This window comes from Eubalaena glacialis, chromosome 9, assembly GCF_028564815.1.
Source record: "Eubalaena glacialis isolate mEubGla1 chromosome 9, mEubGla1.1.hap2.+ XY, whole genome shotgun sequence".
In the NCBI taxonomy this organism is placed as follows: domain Eukaryota; kingdom Metazoa; phylum Chordata; class Mammalia; order Artiodactyla; family Balaenidae; genus Eubalaena; species Eubalaena glacialis.
The window spans coordinates 85,868,577-85,889,547 of NC_083724.1; the positions used below are offsets into that span (position 1 = coordinate 85,868,577).

The window sequence follows — 20,971 nt, forward strand, 5'->3', positions numbered from 1 at the left end:
TGAGGCTTCCTGATAGTCTAGAAAGCTATTCTAACACCACACCCAAATAACTGGCTCAGAAAGCATTCACTGAATGATTTAATAATAAAAAAAGAAACTGCACAGTAGTATTTACACGCAAATATTCGAGGAAATTAATGAACAAAAACAAAAGGCAGAGGCAGATGAAAAACAGATCAGAAACATTCTTTTTCGAGATTTCAAAAAATTCATTAAAAAATAACCTCTATGAAACAAAAGCACAAAACAGAAATGTTAGGACCAAAGGGAGAAATAATGAATAACAGAGTACAAGTGAGCAGGCAGAGTTCAGGAAAGAAGGAGAGAAAAATCCTGAAAGTGAAGACCTAATTAAAAATAGCAAAAAGTATGCTAAGCATTGCTGAAAAATTGTAAAGGACGTGGAGATCAGGACTAAGGGGGAGGTGGGTGTCAGTGATAGGAGATTATAATGGGCTGAATGATAGCCCCAAAGATATTAAGGTCCTAATTCTCAGAACCTGTAATTATTACCTTATTTGGGAAAAAAAGATCTTTCCAGATGTGATTAAGTAAGAATCTTCCCATGAGATAATTTTGGATTATCTGAATGGGCCCTAAATATCATCCTAAGTGTCCTTACAAGAGAGGCAGAGGGAGATTGGACACACACAGAAGAGGAGAAGATGATGTGATGACGGAGATAGAAGTTGGCATGATGCAGTTGGAAGCCAAGGAATTCCAGTAGCCACAGGAAACTGGAAGAGGCAAGGAACAGATTTTCCCTTAGAGCCTTCAGGATTGCAGCCCTGCCAATACCTTCATTTCAACTAAGTGATACTGAAGTTAAACTTCTGGTCTCCAGAACTGTGAGAGAATAAATGTCTGTCTTAAAGCACCCAATTTGTGGTAATTTGTTACAGCAGCCCTAGAAACTAATACAAAGATAGATTACATACAGTGGAATTGATCATATATATAAATGTATTGATAATTATGCTTTGCCACTTTTTTCAGACTTGAGGTACTGACTTACGGTAATTTCTAGAAAGGGAGAAAACTAGATTGAACTCTGTGGTGTTGGATTGAAATTAAAGATATGGGTATAGTACATAGTTTCTAATATATATAGGTTGATATAGAAATAAATGTACATGTAAATATGCATGTTTGAATGTGCATGTGCGTGTATGTAAACATACTTACTTGTATGTCCACATAGCAGTGAGCACACTTAACATCTAGATCTTGCTTCCTAAAGACGATTGTCTGCTAAAAGGAACCGGGGGTGGGAGTCAACCAAGATGGTGACATAGGAAGCGCCCCTTCCTCCCATGGGCACACTGAATGTATACCTACACATGGAACGCTTCCCTCTAAAAATGATCCAGAAACTAGTTGAGCAACTTATACACATTGGACAGTTGAGGAAATACCCACATCAAAGGGGGTAGGAAAGGCTGAGACACACTTGTCAAAAACCCCACCCCTGACACAGCACCACACAATTGGGAGAGGACCCCCAACTCTCAGGTTCTATCTGAGGAGTGAAGCATTTGGAGCCTACATCTAGCACCCCAACTTTGACTCCTTCCCGAGGGATAGGCTCCCAAAACACCTAGCTCTGAAAGCCAGTGGGGCTTGTGTCCATGAGACATATAAGACTATGCCAACCAGAGGAGCAGTTCCTATTGGGAATGCAGTCACTTGCTATGACTGTCCCCACAGGGATCAGCTCGGAGGAAGCAGGCAAAATTGCCCATCTCCTAGCCTTTCCTTGAAAGAGGTTTATCTGTATACATAAAAGGCTGGCTTCTGCCTCCAGCCCACTCCAAGTCACTGGCATCTGCTTGGAAAAGATTGTACATATATTTGCACCCCAGCTTTTGTGGCTGCTGCCTGAAGCATGGGACCCAGATCTCCTGGCGGTGATAGCCAAAGGGGCTTCCACTCACGAGTTCCAGAAGACTATAGCAAAGAAGCATTCCTTAACTGGCTCTACACCCCAAGGTTCAGCACACAGAGAGCAAACGAAATCACCCGTCTTCCAGTCTTTCCCTGAAATAAGTTTAACTCTGTACTTTAAAAGCTGCTGCCTGCATGCTGGGCTTCTAATTTAGCAGGCATCTAAGGGCCACCTGAGATCTTCCCCAGAGACAGGGGAAGCCAGCAGGCATCTCTCCCACCTTCTCCCCATTAGCCTGCTCCAATAATAAAACCCAGTTGACAGCGTCTCGCAAAAAAAAAGCTTGTACACACATCTGGTGCCCAAGCTTTTGCAGGTGCCATCTGAGGGATGAGCCCCCAGGTCATCTGGCTCTAGTGGCCAATGGGATTTGCATTCAAGAGTCTTACAGGGCTTTATCAAACAAATAGTTGTTAATGAATGCAGGAGAACCCTTCCCCATGGCCATGTACCGAGGTCCAGCAAAGAAGGATTAGGCAAAAACAACCTTTTCCCACTTTCTCCCTGGAAGAAGTTTAACTACATACTTATCCAGCTGCTCCCTGAGGGTCCAGCTTCTAAGCAGCGTACATCTAGGTTCTGATTGTGATCCTTCCCTTTCGGACACTGATGGGTCTTGGCACACCCTCAACTACTGGGAGCCACTAAGAGCAAAGGAGGAGGCTTGGACGGGCACAAAACTTTGAGAGAAAACTAAGGTCTTGGTCTGGGCTGATTGACGAGGTCCATCTCTTATATGACAATATTCGTCTCCTACATAAGACCACTCTGTCAAGACTGGAAGATGTGACTGTTTTATCTAATGCATGGAAACCAACAGAGTCAAGAAAAATGAAGAAACAGTGGAATATATTCCAAACAAAGGAATAAGGTATATATCCAGAAACAGATCTTAATGACATGGAGATAAGTGGTTTACCTGATTGAGAGTTTAAAACAACAGTTATAAAGATGCTCACCAAGGTTAGGAAGCAATGCATGAACAAAATAAGAGTTTCAACAAGGAGATAGAAAATATTAAAAAGTACACAAGAGAAATCACAGAGCCGAAGAATTCAAAAAACGAACTGAAAAATTAAATCGAGAGGTTCAACAGCAGACTAGATCAAGTGGAAGAAAGAGTCAGCAAACTTGACAGGGCAGTGGAATTCATTCAAACAGAGTAGGAAAAAAAGAGATTATGGGATTTGTGGGACAACATCAAGAAGATCAATATATGCATGATAGGGGTTCCAGAAGGAGAAGAGAGGAACAGGGCAGAAAGCATATTCAAAGAAATAATGGCTGAAAACTTACCTAACCTGGGGAAAGAAACAGATGTCCAGATCCAGGAAGCTCAGAGAGTTCGAAAGAAGTTGAATCTTAAGAGACCCACACTCAAACATGTTATAATTAGTCAAAAGTTAGAGACAAAAGCTTTTGACAATTGTCAAAAGTTAGGATCTTAAGAGCAGCAAAAGAAAAGCAACTGGTTGTGTACAAGGGAACCCCCATAAGACTATCAGTAGCTATTTCTACAAAAACCTTGCAGACTGGAAGGGAGAGGGATCATATATTCAAAGTACTGAGGGAAAACAAAACAAAAAAGCTGCTAACCAAGACTATCCAGCAGTTGTCCTTAAGAATTAAGGAAGAGAGGAAAAATTTCCAGACAAGCTGAAGGAGTTCATCACCACTAGACTGACCTCACAAGAAGTGTTAAAGGAAGTTCTTCATTTGAAACAAAAGGACACTAGTTAGTAACAGGAAAACGTGCAAGTATAAAACTCACTGGTAAAGGTAAATTTATAGCTAAATTCAAAATAATTCTAATGTTGTAATGGTGGCAGGTAGACCATTTATATCTCTGGTATGAATGTTGAAAGACAAAGAGTATTTAAAAAACCATAACTACAGTCATTTGTTTTTGGATACACAGCATAAAAAGATGCAAATGGTGAGGTCGAAACCATAAAATGTGGGAGGAGGGAGCTTTTGTATGCATTTGAAGTTATTATCAGCTTCAGATAGACTGTTATAAATATGTTTTATGCAAGGCTCATGGCAACCACAAAGCAAAAGCCTATAGTAGATATACAAAAGGTAAAAGGGAAAGGAAGCATACCAGTACAGAAAATCATCAAATAATAAAGGAAGAGAGCAAGAGAAGGAAAAATGGAACAAAGGAAGTGCAAAACAACCAGAAAACAATTAACAGACTGGAAATGGTAAATCCATACCTATCAATATTTATGTTAATTGTAAATGGGCTAAATTCTCCAATCAAAAGACATAAAGTGTAGATAAAGGTTTGTCAATTTTATCTTTTCAAAAAATTAGCTCTTAGTTTTGTTGCTCTTCTATTCTTTTTCTATCTCATTTATTTCTACTCTGATCTTTTATTTCCTTCCTTCTGCTAACTTGAGCTTAATTTGTTCTTTTTCTAATTCATTGAGGTGTAAAGTTATGTTGTTATTTGAGATCTAATTTCTTAATATATGCATTTATTGCTATAAACTTGCCTCTCAGAACTGCATTTGTAGTATCCTATAGCTTTTTGTATGTTGTTTATTTTAAATTTTCATTTGTTTCAAGATTTAAGAAAAATTTCTCCTTTGTTTTCTTCTTTGACCCATTGGTTGTTCAGGAGTGTGTTGTTTAGTTTCCACATACTTGTAGATATTCCAGCTTTCCTCTTCTTGTGTTGTAGTTTCATACCACTGTGGTCAGAAGGGATAGTTGGTATGCTTTCAGTCTTAAATTTGTTAAGAGTTGTTTTGTGTCATATCATATGCTCTATCATGGAGAGTGTTCAATGTGCCTTTTTAAAAAAATTATTCTTTGGCTGCGTTGGGTCTTTGTTGCTGCGCGTGGGCTTTCTCTAGTTGCGGTGAGCGGGGGCTGCTCTTCGTTGTGGTGCACGGGCTTCTCATTGCGGTGGCTTCTCTTGTTGCGGAGCACGGGCTCTAGCGTGCGGGCTCCAGTAGTTGTGGCTCATGGGCTCTAGAGCGCAGGCTCAGTAGTTGTGGCACATGGGCTTAGTTGCTCCACGGCATGTGGGATCTTCCTGGACCAGGGCTTGAACCCGTGTCCCCTGCATTGGCAGGCGAATTCTTACCCACTGTGCCACCAGGGAAGTCCCTCAGTGTGCCTTTGAGAAGACTGTGTATTCTGTTGCTCTTGGATGAAACATTCCGTATATGTCTGTTAGCTCCATCTGGTATAATGTGTAGTTTAATTCCAATTTTTTTTTTTTTTTTACTGATTTTCTGTCTGGATGATCTATCCATTGTTGAAAATGGGATATTGAAGTCTCCTGGTATTATTGAATTATTATTTCCCTTTTTAGAGCTCTGAATATTGGCTTTATTTTTGTTCTCCTGTGTTGGATGCATAAATATTTACATTTGTTATATCCTCTTGATGAATTGACTGCTTTATTATGTAATAACTTTCTTTGTCTTTTGTTATATTCTTTGGCTTAAAGTCTATTTAGTCTGGTATAAGTTTAGCTACTTCTATGCTTCTTTTGGTTTCCATTAGCATGCTTTTTCTAGCTTTATTCACTATAGCTAAGGTATGGAAACAACCTAAGTGTCTATTGATGGATGAATGGATAACGAAAATACAATATATATACAATGGAATATTAATCAGCCTTAAAACAGAGGGAAATCCTCTTATTTGTGACAACATGGATGAACCTGGAGGGCATTGTGCTAAGTGAAATAAGCCAGACAGAGGAAAACAAATACTGCATGGTATCACTTACATGTGGAATTTAAGAGATAAAGTTTAACTCATAGAAGCAGTAGAAACATGGTTGCCAGAGGCTGAGGGAAATAAGGAGAGGTTGGTAAAAGGGTACAAACCTTCAGCTAGAAGATGAATACGGTCTGATGATATGTTGTATGAAATGGTGACTATAGTTGATAACACTGAGCTGTATAATTGAAATTTGCTCAAAGAGTAGAACTTAAATGTTCTCATCAAAGGAAAAAAATAAATATGCGAGGTGATGGATGTGTTAAATTAACTCAGTGGGGGGAATCCTTTCAGAATTATACATATATCAAATCATCACATTGTACACTTTAAATATCTTACAATTTTATGGTCAATTATACCTCAATAAAACTGTAAAAAAATATAAAAAATACAGGGAACTAGTACATCTTGGAGGAATGGGTGATTCCAGGTCTGGGGCAGGGAAAGAACAAGATGAGCCTGGAATGTCTTATTAGCTGGAAGTGAGTAAATGTTCAAAGAATGATGGGACAGGTCAATTAAACACAGAAAACAGCTTGAGCGGGCATTCACACAGTCCAGGTTGGGGACAACTTGAGCATCAAAATAAATAATTCTGATAGATCGTAACCAGTTGAATAAAAGAAGAAGCCATGGTTCCATACTGATATAAATAAATGAATTAATGAGTAGATAGTTTGATGATAATGAGCATATTTAGGTGTCCTTCCCCTGCACCCCAAATATTTATTAACTACAAAGGGAAAAGGTAACAATAGTGAAGAAGCCTGGCAGACACCAACTTAATCAAGTGATCAAAGTTAACACCACTAGTAGTTAGTTAAAATCTCCACTTTGCTGATGGGTTGCAATTAGAACAATATAATGTCACTTCATTTAAAATCCAAAGGTTAATAATTTGAATCTAATCACAAGGAAACAGGAAAACCACATTGAAGGGCAGTATACAAAATTATTGGCGTGTTATTCTTCAAAGTTGTCAAAGTTATTCATAGAAGCCAAGCAGAAAAACTGCTCCAGATTGAAGGAGACTGAGAGACAATGAAAATAAATACAACTTGTGATTCTGATGTCGATTTGAAGCATATTATTGGTACAGTGTGCAAAACTTGAATGAGGTCTGAACATTAGATGGTAGTAATTGGTCATTGTTAGTTCCCTAATTCTGATTGTTGAATCGTGAATATATAAGGGTATGTCTTTATAGGAATAACACTCTCATTGTATTTGAGAGTGATTCGGTATTGACTGCACTTGCAACTTTACTATAAGTTTGAAATTGTTTCAAAAGAAAAATCCACCTTAAAAAATAATGCAGAAAAGCAGATCAGCGTGTATAAAATGTTGATGTTTTGTTTACAAAAGTAACATTGTTTGAATGGGCAAACTGGTATATCCATACAATGAAATGGTTTTCAGCAGTAGAAAAGATAGAACGTTGACGCACGCAACATATAATGGATAAATCATTGAAACATTATGCTGAAAGGAGTCAGATATAAAAGAGTACAAATTGTGTGACTCTTTTTGTATCAAAGTAGGAACAATTGATTTATTCATGGAGAAAACAGTGCCATGGTTGCTGGGCATGGGAGTGACTGGCTGGTAAGGGGCACAGGGAACCTTTTGGGGAGATGAAAATGTTGTATACGTTGATTGGGGTGGTAGTTACATGGTTCTATATATTTTTCAAAACAATGAACTATAAACTTAATATTTGTATTGTATAATATGTATAGTATACCTCAATAAAGTTGAAAAAATATATATATATAAATAACCACACATGGAAGAAGCTTGTAGTAGTGGTTAGTTCTTAACAGATGAACTAGTCACAAGTGAGCAGGAGATTTGCTTTTCTTTGTACCTCCTTTTGTTGCATTTGGAACTTTTTAAATCTGTTGCATGGATACCTATTCAAAAATACACACCAAAGAAACTCCAAAATTTGTAGATGTGTCTGTAATCTCATTTATATGCATATTATATTGCTTATATAACTTACTCTGACCAGTGATTAGGATAGAATATTCATTGAGACTATGCTTTTTGAGGTTAACAGTTGTGGTTAAATACCTTTTTGTAACTTGCGTGTGTGTTGAAATATTTATAACATGAAATTTGCCATTTTAACCATTTTTAAATGTAGAATTCAGTGGCATCAAGTACATTTACATTGTTGTGAAACTGTCACCACTGTCCATATCCAGAAGTTTTCATCTTACCAAACTGAAACTCTGTACTCACTAAATAATAACTCCCCATTTCCCCCTACTCCAGTCCCAGACAACCACCATTCTACTTTCTGTCTCTGTGAGTTTGACTATTCTAGGTACCTCATATAAGCAGGATCATAAAATATTTGTCCTTTTGTGTCTGGCTTCTTTCACGTAGCATCATTTTATAAAGGGAAATCAAGTAACCAAGAAGTGTAGTATAATATAACAAAACCTCAGCAGCTTCTGCATTGTTTTCTAGAATTCCTTCCAACTTCAGGGCATCTAAAACTTATTTCAATAAGTCTAACTGTAAATTGCCTGCCTAACTTGGGAGAGATGTATTGTCCAAAAATGATATAATGTCTCTATCTCTTTTGACTTACACACTTCCAAATCTTTAATTTTGGCATCTAATTTAATTTTAGAATAACTTACTTTGTTAAGTTAAATCAAAGCACTTTGTTACTATAAATCTTTTATCCAAGGACCTTGTGCTGTTTGTAATACTTTTCTGCTATTGATAATGAAGGTCAGTTATCTAGCAAGAACTTTAGTAACTAAAACACTCTAAACCAATGTGCCATAATATTTTTTTTTTTTAAGATTTATTTATTGATTGATTGATTGCTATGTTGGGTCTTCGTTTCTGTGCTAGGGCTTTCTGTAGTTGTGGCAAGCGGAGGCCACTCTTCATCGCGGTGCGCGGGCCTCTCACTATCATGGCCTCTCTTGTTGCGGAGCACAGGCTCCAGACGCGCAGGCTCAGTAGTTGTGGCTCACGGGCCTAGTTGCTCCGCGGCATGTGGGATCTTCCCAGACCAGGGCGCGAGCCTGTGTCCCCTGCATTAGCAGGCAGATTCTCAACCACTGCACCACCAGGGAAGCCCCATAATATTTTGAATATAGTAATTATATGTTATTATTGTATCCTTAAAAGAGTGCTAGTGTGAAGGGAAAATCATTTTATTTGGCATTGAAGAATTTTATGCATTTTTAACTGGAAAGCCAAGATAATTTTTGTACACCTACAGACTTGTAAAGTCAGAAGAGAGTCTAGAAGTTGTCTGATCTGTATCCAGTTTAATTCGGGAAATCTTTAGTGAGCATAGCACACAGTGGGTAGAAAGTGATGTGAATTAGCGTCTTTTCTGGGCTCATTTAGTAAGGGCTATTCAGGTTATTTTAATATAAGACAGTCTGAGATAAATTGTGTGATAGAGATATTTGAAATTTAGTGGGAAAATGTTAGACCGGTTTATTCTGGGAGGGCTTGTGTGGTAAAGCTGTCTTTAACTTTTTGTAGTTTGTGTTGCCATGAAATCAAATGCAAACTCCTGCCTGGCTTTTATCCCCACTCTTCCTTAACTCTTCTATATCCTGAATAACGGCTTTGATCTCTTATTATATCTCAGTTCTTATGCTCTTTTCTAGTTAGGCAAGTTACTGTGTCTAGTATAGGATGGTTACAAAGTCCTTAGGCATGAGATTCAAGAACAGCTGAGACTTAAAAATAGCTACTAGGAACCACTTTAGCACTTAACCATTTACAAGGACTATGTCCAGAAAAATGTAGGGGGAAAATTTAAATGTGTGTAGAGAATAGAGAGAAGCATGTAGATGACTTCTAACTTTTGTGCCTAGGGATTTTGTCCCCACTCTGTTTATATGCATCTATTTTTACTTTTGAGTTCAGAGAAGTTATGACTTGGAAAATTGCAGCTCCCTAAGGGAAAAAGAAAAAGAGCCATATTATCTGTCTTCCAGGCCTTTGATATGCTTGGAATACTTTGTCCTGACTAATATTTTGTCCTTTAACTAACTTATCATTTAGGTCTTTTTTTTAAAATTTTATTTATTATTTTTGGCTGCATTGGGTCTTTGTTGCTGTGTGCTGGCTTTCTCTAGTTGCGGCGAGCAGGGGCTACTCTTCATTACAGTGCGTGGCCTTCTCATTGCGGTGGCTTCTCTTGTTGCAGAGCACGGGCTGTAGGCACACGGGTTTCAGTAGTTGCAGGCACATGGGCTCAGTAGTTGCAGCACATGGGCCCTAGAGCGCATGGTCTTCAGTAGTTGTGGCATGTGGGCTCAGTAGTTGTGGTGCGCGGGCTGTAGGGCGCATGGGCTTCAGTAGTTGTGGCGCACAGCCTTAGTAGTTGTGGCGCATGGGGTTAGCTGCTCCACGGCATGTGGGATCTTCCCGGACCAGGGATTGAACCTGTGTCCCTTGCATTGGCAGGTGGATTCTTAACCACTGTGCCATCAGGGGGGTCCCCATTTAGGTCTTTTCTTAAACTTCACTTCTATGAAGTCTTTCATCTAATTTTTACATGGGTAAGACGCTCCTCTGACATCCTGAGCTTATCCTCACTGAATTATACTTGCATCTTGTGTTCATCTAGACCAGTGTTTCTCAACTGGGGCTTCCCAGGGACATCTGGCAATGTCTGGATCTATTTTACAATTAGGAGGTTGCTACTGATATGTAGTGGGTCGAGGTCAGGGATGTTGCTAAACATCAGCTGTGCAGGACAACTGAGTTAGTTTCAAAAGTTAATATTGTTTTATATTGCACTTTTTTGTTTGTATAAAATTGAAGCCAGAATATATTGTGTTTGTTATCCATTTCCCATTAATATTTACTTCTTTCCATGGTAATATAAATTTTCATGAGTGTCTTATTATGTATTTATCTTCTACTTGTGGTTTAAAGCCTAAAAATAGATGTATTAAGAGTAAATGCATATTCCTGGGTAATAATTTTCCGTGCATATTAGAATACTTTCAGAGAAAATCAGTGTAATGGACTATTTAAGTATTTGGATTCTGTGCGTTTATCATTAAAGTCTGAAATGTATTCATGTTAATATGGTAAAGAAGCTTCTTACAGCATCGTTACTACTACTTTTACCTTAGTTCTAAATGAAGTATTATAAATCAGAAATTCAAATTATTATAGTGGTGGCAGTCTTTCATTTTATTTTGAGCATGCATATTTTGTCATTCAGCAAACAAGTATCCAGTGCATGTTATGAGCCAGGAATTTGGTGTTTGGGATCCAACCCTGTTCTTGCTTTCAAAAGAACTCAGAGAGAGAGACAAATGATGTAATCCCACACAGACAGTATAGTAGTGTATATATAAAGAACATTGTATATACATCATTGGGGGGACCAGTGATGAGAGAGAATTCAAGCTATTTCAAGTTCAGGCTAAGAACAAGGGGGTAGGTTTTACTGGTAGAGAGAATAGTTTGTATAAGCAAAGAGGCATAAAAGGATATGATATTTGTAAGTCACTGTGCTTGCTTATATCTTATAGTACTTAGGGAATAGGGAGTATTAAAAGATGATTTTCAGACAAAGGTAAAACCATGACTCTTATACAGATATAAAAGTGAACATGTGTTAAGGATTTTGTTAAACTCATTCAGTGACACAACCAGACATGAAAAGTTTTAAAACACACATTTATATGGAGTAGTGGAATATTGAAATAAATTATAAATGGAGGCAAAACTTTTTTCTATAGAGTATAGAAGAAGTCGGTTGAATCTCTACCAGACAGAACAGAATTTCATGTTTATCAGTTACCCACAATTTGTAGATTTGTAAAATAGCTCCCATAGAGTCAGTCTGACAATGCATACTTCATTGGAGTACAGAATTTTTTTCTATAAAAGTGGCAGGAAATTTCAAGTTGAGAAAGACTTAGTTTGGAGCTTTGTACTAGTGTGAAAAGTGAGATCACCAGAGGACAAAGAATGGGAGAGAGGAACTCACCCTCAGGTCTCTTGTGATATGTTCTTTTCATTGTGAATTTCTGGAATTACATCTCAGTGCCAGATGCATTCCAAACTCATGGGGATGGGATGGGGACTGTTTTCCTCTGCCGCTTTACATTACTATGTAGTTGAGTGTGAATTGATTCTGCAGTTCAAAAATTGAAGGGAAGACAAGCCCATGTTTGTGTTCCCGTTTGAAGCGTTTCTTCACAGTCTCATGGTTAATACAGCATTGCCCTTTTGTTTATTTATTCTGAGAGAATATGTTAACTCTGTTTTATCCCATTCTTGGCTTGGAGTTAATTTTGAGGTAGAAACCTCTCTCTGTCACCACTACCACCACCATGTAGGGAGGAAGTACAATTTTAGGTTATTAAATCTGCTTATCTCATTTTAAAAATGTGTGTGTATAGATACATTAATTGTAAATTATAAAATCCATTTAGAGAATATTGTGATTAGAATTCAGAGATGCTTTTGAAACTGGCCTTTTTCTTTTTATATTTAGTAGTATTTGAGGTTTAAAATTCAGAGAAATGTTGAAAATGTTACTTTTTTTCTTTTTAGATCATCCCATTATGATGGGTTTTGAGCCTCTTGTTAACCAGAGACTACTTCCACCCACCTTCCCTCGATACGCAAAAATAATAAAGAGGGAAGAAATGGTCAACTATTTTGCAAGATTAATAGATAGAATAAAAACAGTCTGTGAGGTGGTCAATTTAACAAATTTACATTGTATCCTGGTAAGTACAAATCTCTATTCTGGAATGTAACTTTGATTTAACAACAGAATAGTTTATTACTTTTTAGAGACTGACTGTCCCAAGGATAAATAATGCCGCTCACCTATTATCTGTGATATCTGGAGAATTAAGTCGTGTGTGTGTGTATATACTTTTTGTATTTAATCCTCATAAGGATTTTATACTATCCATTATAGAGATTAAGAACCTAAAGTGTGGAGGAGTTAGATAATTCACCCAAGTTTTAAGAATGGGGCTTTGAATCGTCAATTCTCTGTTCAGAACCTTTTATATAAATAAATATTTGTGTTTATGCATGCACGTATACATATACACGTACATATATATGTGCATATGTATAAATATTTTTTCATACAAAAATTGGATCATGGTATTTGGTAACTTGGTTTTTCATCACTAATCTCTATACCATGAACATCTTTTCATGTCAACAAATATACATATTTCTACCTTATTTTAATGGCTACATGGTATTGCATTGTAAGTATATACCACAGATTTTTTTAGTCCATTCACGTTGAATTACATTTAGGTCATTTTCAGTGTTTTACACTTATAAACAATACTAAGATGAACATCTTTGTAGGTAAATCTTTATATCATGTGCTTCCTTACCCCTTAAGATAAATTGCTAAACAGTGAAGTTATTGGGTAAAAGAGTATGTACATTTTTAAGCTAGCATATTTTGGATTAATCTTTTTTATGGGTTAAAATATAGAAACACAAGGTTTATATGGGGAATGTTAAAACATTCAGAGTTGGAGTTTTATTAATTGGTAAGGCTATAATGACATATACTTCAATTAGGAAGGTAGAAAACAGGCAAAATAATAGTGTTATTTAGACATAAGTACACTAATTTATTTTGCATGACTATACATATATATGCATTTGACTGTTGCTCCCCCTCAGTGTTGAGGTACATAATTTCTAGCCCCATGTCATTTCCTCTGTGAAGTCTTCCCGTTTGGTTTCAGGTTGCTTCTGTACCTGTGTTCCTTGAGATGACAGATTATCTAGTTTATATTCCTAGAATTTAGCAGCAGCCTCTGGGGTATAATTGATAAATGGTCAATAAAGATTTGTGCTTCTGTTATGCTCTTTCTTACAGTAACTTTATTTTCCTTTTTAAAAATATTTTTTTTCTTTTCTTTTTTACATTTATTTCTTTTTTATTCATTTATTTTTGGCTGTGTTGGGTCTTTGTTGCTGCACGTGGGCTTTCTCTAGTTGTGGTGAGCAGGGTATACTCTTCATTGCAGTGTGCGGGTTTCTCATTGCTGTGGCTTCTCTTGTTGTGGAGCATGGGCTCTAGGTGCATGGGCTTCAGTAGTTGTGGCACGTGGGCTTCAGTAGTTGTGGCTTGCGGGCTCTAGAGTGCAGGCTCAGTAGTTGTGGCGCACGGGCTTGGTTGCTCCGCGGCATGTGGGATCTTCCTGGACCAGGGCTCGAACCCATGTCCCCTGCATTGGCAGGCGGATTCTTAACCACTGCGCCACCAGGGAAGCCCTCCACTAATTCTTTACCATTAAAGCCCAGCTTAAGTCTTTGTTCCTTAGTGAAACTTTCACTGATTATGCCTTTATTACCTCCTTTTGTGTTTCCTTTCTTTATAGTAGATTTTCCTTATTCTGTCATAAGAATCATAGAATCTTAAAAGTAAAAATGATTATACGCACAAGCCAGTTCATTTTGCAGTTTATTGTACAGCTAAACAAACTAAGGTTTTCAGGGCTTTATAACCAAATTAGATGGTTAGTTAGTGTCATAAGAGAATTAGAATAGAGATTTTATTGTTCTGCTGCATCTACTTTTCTAATCCTTAATTGATATATGAATATATATTTGTGTTCACTAGATTAATTGTAGGATTTCAGAAAAGGAGAAGATCAATGTGAATTGGAATAAGAAAGTATAATGCAACGGTTGGAACTTGATATTCTGGCAAAAGATTATGGATTGCCTTGTCAGGGGTGGGGTGAATGCATAATGACACATCATAATAGAGGGGAGCTGGAGGAGCCAGGCCTGGACTGTTGTCACTGGACATGGAGAAGGCATAGTAATGGAAGAATTTGAATCTCTGACAGACTTGAGACAGAGTGGTAGTGGGGGGGGAGTGCAGCAGGGACCACGAGTAGGGAAAAAGATTAAAGTTTTATGGAAGATAAGGGACCAAATAGTCTGGTGGATCTGCATAGGAAACCTGTTATTATTAAGATAAAGTGCCAGGTTCTAGAGAGTGCTTCTACATATCAGTAAGATAAAAATAAACATCCCAATGAAAAATTGGGAAAGGACACGAGCATACATATTTAAAAAGAAATAAACATGAAAGATGCTTAACCTTACTAGTAATTAAAGAAATGCAATTTATAACAGCTAGATTGAAAAGTATAATAATATTTAATGTTGGTAAAGGGAAGTAGTTATTCTCTTATACTCCAGTGGCTGTCTCTCAAAAGTCTTAAAAATGTATATACTTGGCCCAGAAACTCTCCTTCTAGACATTTAGAATAAGAAAAAAGGTGTTTGTTGCATCATCCTTTGTAATGTTCAAAAACTAGTAACAGTTTAAATACTGAATGGTGACAATATCCATACTGTGGTATGTTTACAATATATGTCACACAGCCATTAAAAAATATGTTATAGAAAACTATTGACATGGGAAGTATTGACATTGGGAAATGTTTGTGAATGTCAAGTTATGTTTAACTTTTCTTTTAATATAAATTTATTTATTTGTGGGTCTTCATTGCTGCACGTGGGCTTTCTCTAGTTGTGGTGCATAGGCTTCTCATTGCTGTGGCTTCTCTTGTTGTGTGGAGCACAGGCTCTAGGCACTCAGGCTTCAGTAGTTGTGGCACGCGGGCTCAGTAGTTGTGGCTCATGGGCTCTAGAGCTCAGGCTCAGTAGTTGTGGCGCATGGGCTTAGTTGCATGTGGGATTTTCCCGGACCAGGGCTTGAACCCATGTCCCCTCCATTGGTAGGCAGATTCTTAACCACTGCACCACCAGGGGAGTCCCTGTTGAAAGTTTTAAAATATATTTTTTATATATGTTGTTGCACACAGAAAAGATATTCAGAGAGAAAGCCAAATTCAACCAAATTCTTTCTCAAAAGATTAGAATAACAAATACTAAAATATTAATTATGACTATTTATAGGTAGTGGAATGCTATATGATAGTTTTGTTTTTTGCATTTTTCTGCATTTTCAAAGTTTTTGGTATTTTGCATATAGGGCAAAAACCAATGGTAAGGGGGAAGGTAGTGACACTAGTAAAGGGAAACTCATAGTTTAGGAACCCATAAGATGATACTTTTGACAGCTGTGGATTAATTAAGAAGATATACCTAGTTTAAATGAGGTAAATAATGGACTTTATAGACTGTATCCTGTTAGGGGTGTATACTAGCAATAAGAAATTGAGTACAGACGAACTGTGATAGCGAGTACAGTATATGTACATTCATCAGTTCAGCCAACATGCTTGTTTTGTGCTAGGTGCTGTGCTATGGCTGGTATACAGTGATGAGCAAAAGCATATCATCCATCTTGTCATGGGGCTTACAGTGTAGTATGAGATAGAAATCGATCAAATAATCATAAAAATGATTATAGAATTGCAAACCAGTGTAGGGAGTATGAAGCAAAGGAACTAGAACATATAGCATATAATGAAGGAACTGACCTAAATGATCAGAGAAGTCTTTCTTAAAGAAGTGAAGGTAAAGCTAAGATCTAACAGTTAGGTAAACGTCATTTGGGACAGTAGGGGGACAGTTCCAGGTGCAGGAAGCTGAATGCTCCTCCATGTGATGGGAAAGAACATGATACATTTGAGAAACTAAAAGAAAAGTAGCAGAGTGGAACATTGAGTGATGGGAATGGGGGATTTGGTGAGGCTAGAGAGGTAGGCAGACCAGACAAGGCCATTTAAGCCACATTAAGGATTTCGATCTTTATCACAGAGCAAAGGAAAACCATTATTTTTATCAAGAAAGATCAGTGTGTGGGGGGCGCAGTGACATAATAGGATCAAGAATGTGCAAAAATGTGGCTGCATTGTAGAGAAAGGATTGGAAGGGACCAGAGTAAACACAGTGTGATAAATTAGGAAACCAGTACTGCAGTCCAAGGAAGGAGAAGATGGTAACTTGGACTAAAAGGATGGCAGGGAGATGGTGAGGTTGTCAGTGTTAGAGCTATGTGTGAGCTAAAATTGATAGAATACTGGTGATGAATTAAATATGGGGCATGAGAGAGCTCTGAGGAAGGTCTCTAGGCTTCTGCCTTGTAAGTCTACATGCACGTTTGGTGCTGTTCACTCAAAGGGGGATATTCTCAAAGGACCTTTGAGGGTCTTAGTGAAGTAAAGTTTGAGGTACCTTTAATATATTTAAGTAGAGATATTGGATAGTATTGGCTATATGTATAGAGTTTAGAGGTCTGTGCTTAGAGTTAAAATTTTATAATTATTACAGTATAGATAGTAATCGAAGCATGAGTGTTTATGCTTCAAAATTTACGAGGAAAAAATATATAGGTTAAGAAAAGAAGGTTTTCTGGAACTAAACTTTGAACCTGCAGAATAAACTGAGAAGTAGCCAGAGAAAGAAACGTATGAAAAGTCATTTAAAAGGTTTTTCAAGAAGGAAGTCACGCTGCTGAGAGGTCAAGTGAAAGAGATGAATAAGGTCCAAAATCAATGTCCATTGGATTTAGTAATGGGGGACAAGTGGTGACTAGAGCAAAGAGCCAGGTTACATGTGTTGAAGATGGGTGAGAGTTGAGTGAGTAGAGACAGTGGGTGCAGCCAACTTCTTCAGAAAGTTTGGCTGAGAAGAAGGCAGCAGTTGAGAGGTAAATGTGATATCATGTGATGATCTTCTTTTCTTTTTAAAGATGAGAGAAACCTGACTGTTTAAATGAAAATGGGAACGATCTGGTAGAGAGGAAGAATTTTAATGTCTAGGAGAGCAAAGTATGGATAATTGACAGTGTGTAATGTTTGTGAAAAAGCCAGAAGGAATGGAGTCTTTAATACATCTATTGTTAAAGTAGGCAAGGAAAGGATCTGTGTACAGATGTGGATACAACTAGAGGTTTAGAGGCTGAAGTTGAGGGATTTTCTGTGGGGTAAATTGTTTTAATTTTCTTTGTAATGTGGAATAGTAGAATCTCTGGTGGAGAATATTCACTTTGAGGAGTGTGTGCAAGGTGTAAAAATTAATTACAAAAAAAGAGAATGTGAATTCAGTTAGCCTGGTTACTTGGTATTTATTTCTGTGAAGTAGGAAGTAAATCTCTGTCATTAGTTAGTAAATTATTATTGATACTGTTATTTTCATGATGTACAAATTTAATATCAGTATCCACATAATACTGTTACTGATAAGTTTGTTAAAAAAAATTTTAGGCTCTAAAATTATCCATTTTTCCTTTCATACAATTAGACAATTCTTATAGAAATGATCTTTAGCTATCTTTCTTATTTTAACTTTGGTAGTGTATCATTCCCAGAAGGTCTGGTAAAAATTATACTCTGTATACAAACATTTTCAGCTTTTATTTAATCTATTAATGACACTTTTTTTCTGTGTATCTATTAGGATTTTTTCTGTGAATTTAGTGAACAATCACCTTGTGTTCTTTCAAGATCTCTATTACAAGTAAGTTCCACTTAGTATCAAAATATGTCTTTAAACATCAAATACTGTGTATTGACATTGTTTTATTGATTGATGGAACAAAAGGTAGATACTTTTAAAGGATATTCCACAGTTAGTGGTATATTTTTGTAATAGAAGTATTGACTTACAGTGTTAGACATTCATCAAGATCATATTCTGGGCCATAAAATAAACCTTAATAATTAAAAAAAATTGAAATCATACAAAGTATGCTCTCTGACTAATTTGGAATTAAATTAGGGATCAATAACAGAAGTATCTGGAAAATTCTCCAGATATTTGGAAATTAACACACTTCTAAAGAACCCATGGGTCAAAGAGGAGGTATTGAGGGTAATCAGAAAATACGTTGAACTGAATGAAAATGAAAATATCAGAATTTGTGGGATACAATTAAAGCAGCGTTTAGAGAGAAATTTATAGTATTAAATGTTCATATGAAAAAAAGGAAGAAAGGTCTGAAATTATAATTTAAGCTTCTATTTTAAAAAAATAGAAAAAGAAGAGTAAATCAAACTAGAAGCAAGCAGAAGGAAATAACAAAGATAAAAGCAAAAATGAGTAAAATAGGAAAGAGGCAAACAATAGAGAAAATCATTGCAGCCAAAAGCGGGTTCTAAAATTGATGAACCTCTAACTGGATGGAGCAAGAAAAAAAGAAGATACAGATGAATAATATCAGGAATTGCTACAGACCCTAAACAAATTAAAATGATAATATGGGAATATTCTAAACAACTGTATGTCCATAAATGCAAAAACTTAAATGAGATGGACCAATTCAGTGAGGGACACTACCAAAACTCACTCAAAAAGAAATAGAAAATTTGAATAATCCTGTATCTATCAAAGAAATTGTGTTCATAGTTAAAAGCCTTCCAACAAAACTCCAGGCCAGTTCTATACACAGTCTCTTTCAGAAAATAGAAGAGGCAAGGGCACTCATCATATGAGGCCTGCATTAACTCAGTACCAAAACCAAACAAAGACATTTCAAGCTTAGAAAACTATAGACCTATATTCCTTATGAACATAGACATAAAAATCTTAAAGTATTATCAGATCAAATCCAGCAATATATAAAAAAAGAATACATCATGACCAAGTGGGTTTTATCCCAGGAATGCAAGGTTGGTTCAGTGTTTAAAGTGTAATTTACCATATAATCTAAAGTCTCAATAGATTCAGGAAAACCATTTGACAAAACCAACGTCCATTCATGATAAAAACTCTCAGCAAAACTAGGAATAGAAGGTAACTTCCTTAATCTGATAAAGGGCATGTGCCAAACACCTATAGCTAACATCATACTTAATGACAAAAGATTAAATTCTTTCTTCCTACTGGGAGGAAAGCAAGGATGTCCACTCTCATCACTCCACTTTCACTCAACATAGTACTGGAAATCTTAGCCAGTGGAAAAAGGCAGGAAAAGAAATAAAAGGCATACAGTTGAGAAACTGAGAAATAATGTTTCTTTACAGACAACATGATTATCTATGTAGAGTACCAAGGAATCTGCAAAGAAGTTCCTAGACCTGATGGATGAGTTTAACAGTCTCACAGGATATGAGGCCAATTTACAAAAAGCAATTGTATTTCTATATACTTGCAATGAACAATGCAAATCAAAAAATTTAAAGCAGTACTATTTATAATAACATCAAGAATGGAATATGTAGGTATAAATCTCTAACACCTGTTTGGAGAACCTGTATACTGAAAAACTACAAAGTACTGATGAAAGACATCAAAGGAGACTTAAATAAATGGAGAGATACATCTTGTTTGTGGATTGGAAGAATTGATATTTTTTTAAGATGTCAGTTCTCCCCAAAATTGATCTACAGATTCAGAGCAATCCCAAAATCATAGCAGAAATTTTTGTAGATGTCAACAAGCTGCTTCTAAAATTTATATGGAAAGGCATAGGAACTAGTACAGCCAAAACAAATTTGAAAAAAAAGGATAAAGTTGGGGAACTCAATACTACCTGACTGTGAGACAGGTGTGCTGTTGGCAGAATGATGGACTTGTGATCAGCGGAACGAAGGGGAAAGGCCAGAGAAGTTCTGTTCCTTAATTAGTCCTTTATTATGTAGTACTATATGTGAAACCATAAAACTGTTAGAAGAAAGGATAGGAGAAAATTTTTGTGACTTTGGGAAAGGTAGAGAATTCTTAGGTATGACATCAAAAGCACAGTCCATTTTAAAAAAATGGCAAGTTGATAAATTTGAAACTTTAATTCTGTGGAAGACACCGTTAAGAAAATGAAAAGAGACTACAGAGTAGGAGAAAATATTTGCAAATCATGTCTGACAAGGGATTTGTATCGAGAACATAAAAAGAATTCTGTAAACGTAACAGTAAGAAAACAGGGAAATGTAAATTAAAACCACAGTGAAATACCACTATCCACCTATCAGAATATCTTTAAAATAAAACAAGAAAAAAGAACAAAACTGAAAATATCAAGCACTGGAGAGGATGTATTACTGATAGGAATATGAAGTGCTATGCCACTTTGGAAAATGATGGCAGATTGTTATAAAAACAAATATACAAACTTTACTCTTGCTTATTTACCCAAGAGAAGTGGAATCTGACATTCTCCTAGAAACCTGTATGCATGCCAGTGTTTAAAGCTGTTTGGTTTGTGATCACCAAAAACTGGAAACAACTCAAGTGTGTTAGGAAATCAAGTAAGGTATAGTATAGTAAATATTCAGATACATTGAGATTGTTAAGGGAAGAAAATTAAATGTAAATTATTATTAAATAGTAGTGTATTTCAATTTAATAATTTAT

General features: G+C 36.5%; 1 protein-coding gene across 4 annotated transcripts in view; it reads left to right on the plus strand.

Annotated features, from left to right (window-relative positions):
* NAA35 (N-alpha-acetyltransferase 35, NatC auxiliary subunit) overlaps nucleotides 1-20,971 on the plus strand; it is a 94,749-nt gene that overhangs the window by 49,316 nt on the left and 24,462 nt on the right. For all 4 annotated transcript variants that reach the window (XM_061200558.1, XM_061200559.1, XM_061200560.1 and 1 more), the window contains 2 exons: nucleotides 12,260-12,438; nucleotides 18,080-18,139. In XM_061200558.1, the coding sequence (XP_061056541.1) occupies nucleotides 12,260-12,438; nucleotides 18,080-18,139 (239 nt within the window). The remainder of the gene's footprint in view (nucleotides 1-12,259; nucleotides 12,439-18,079; nucleotides 18,140-20,971) is intronic.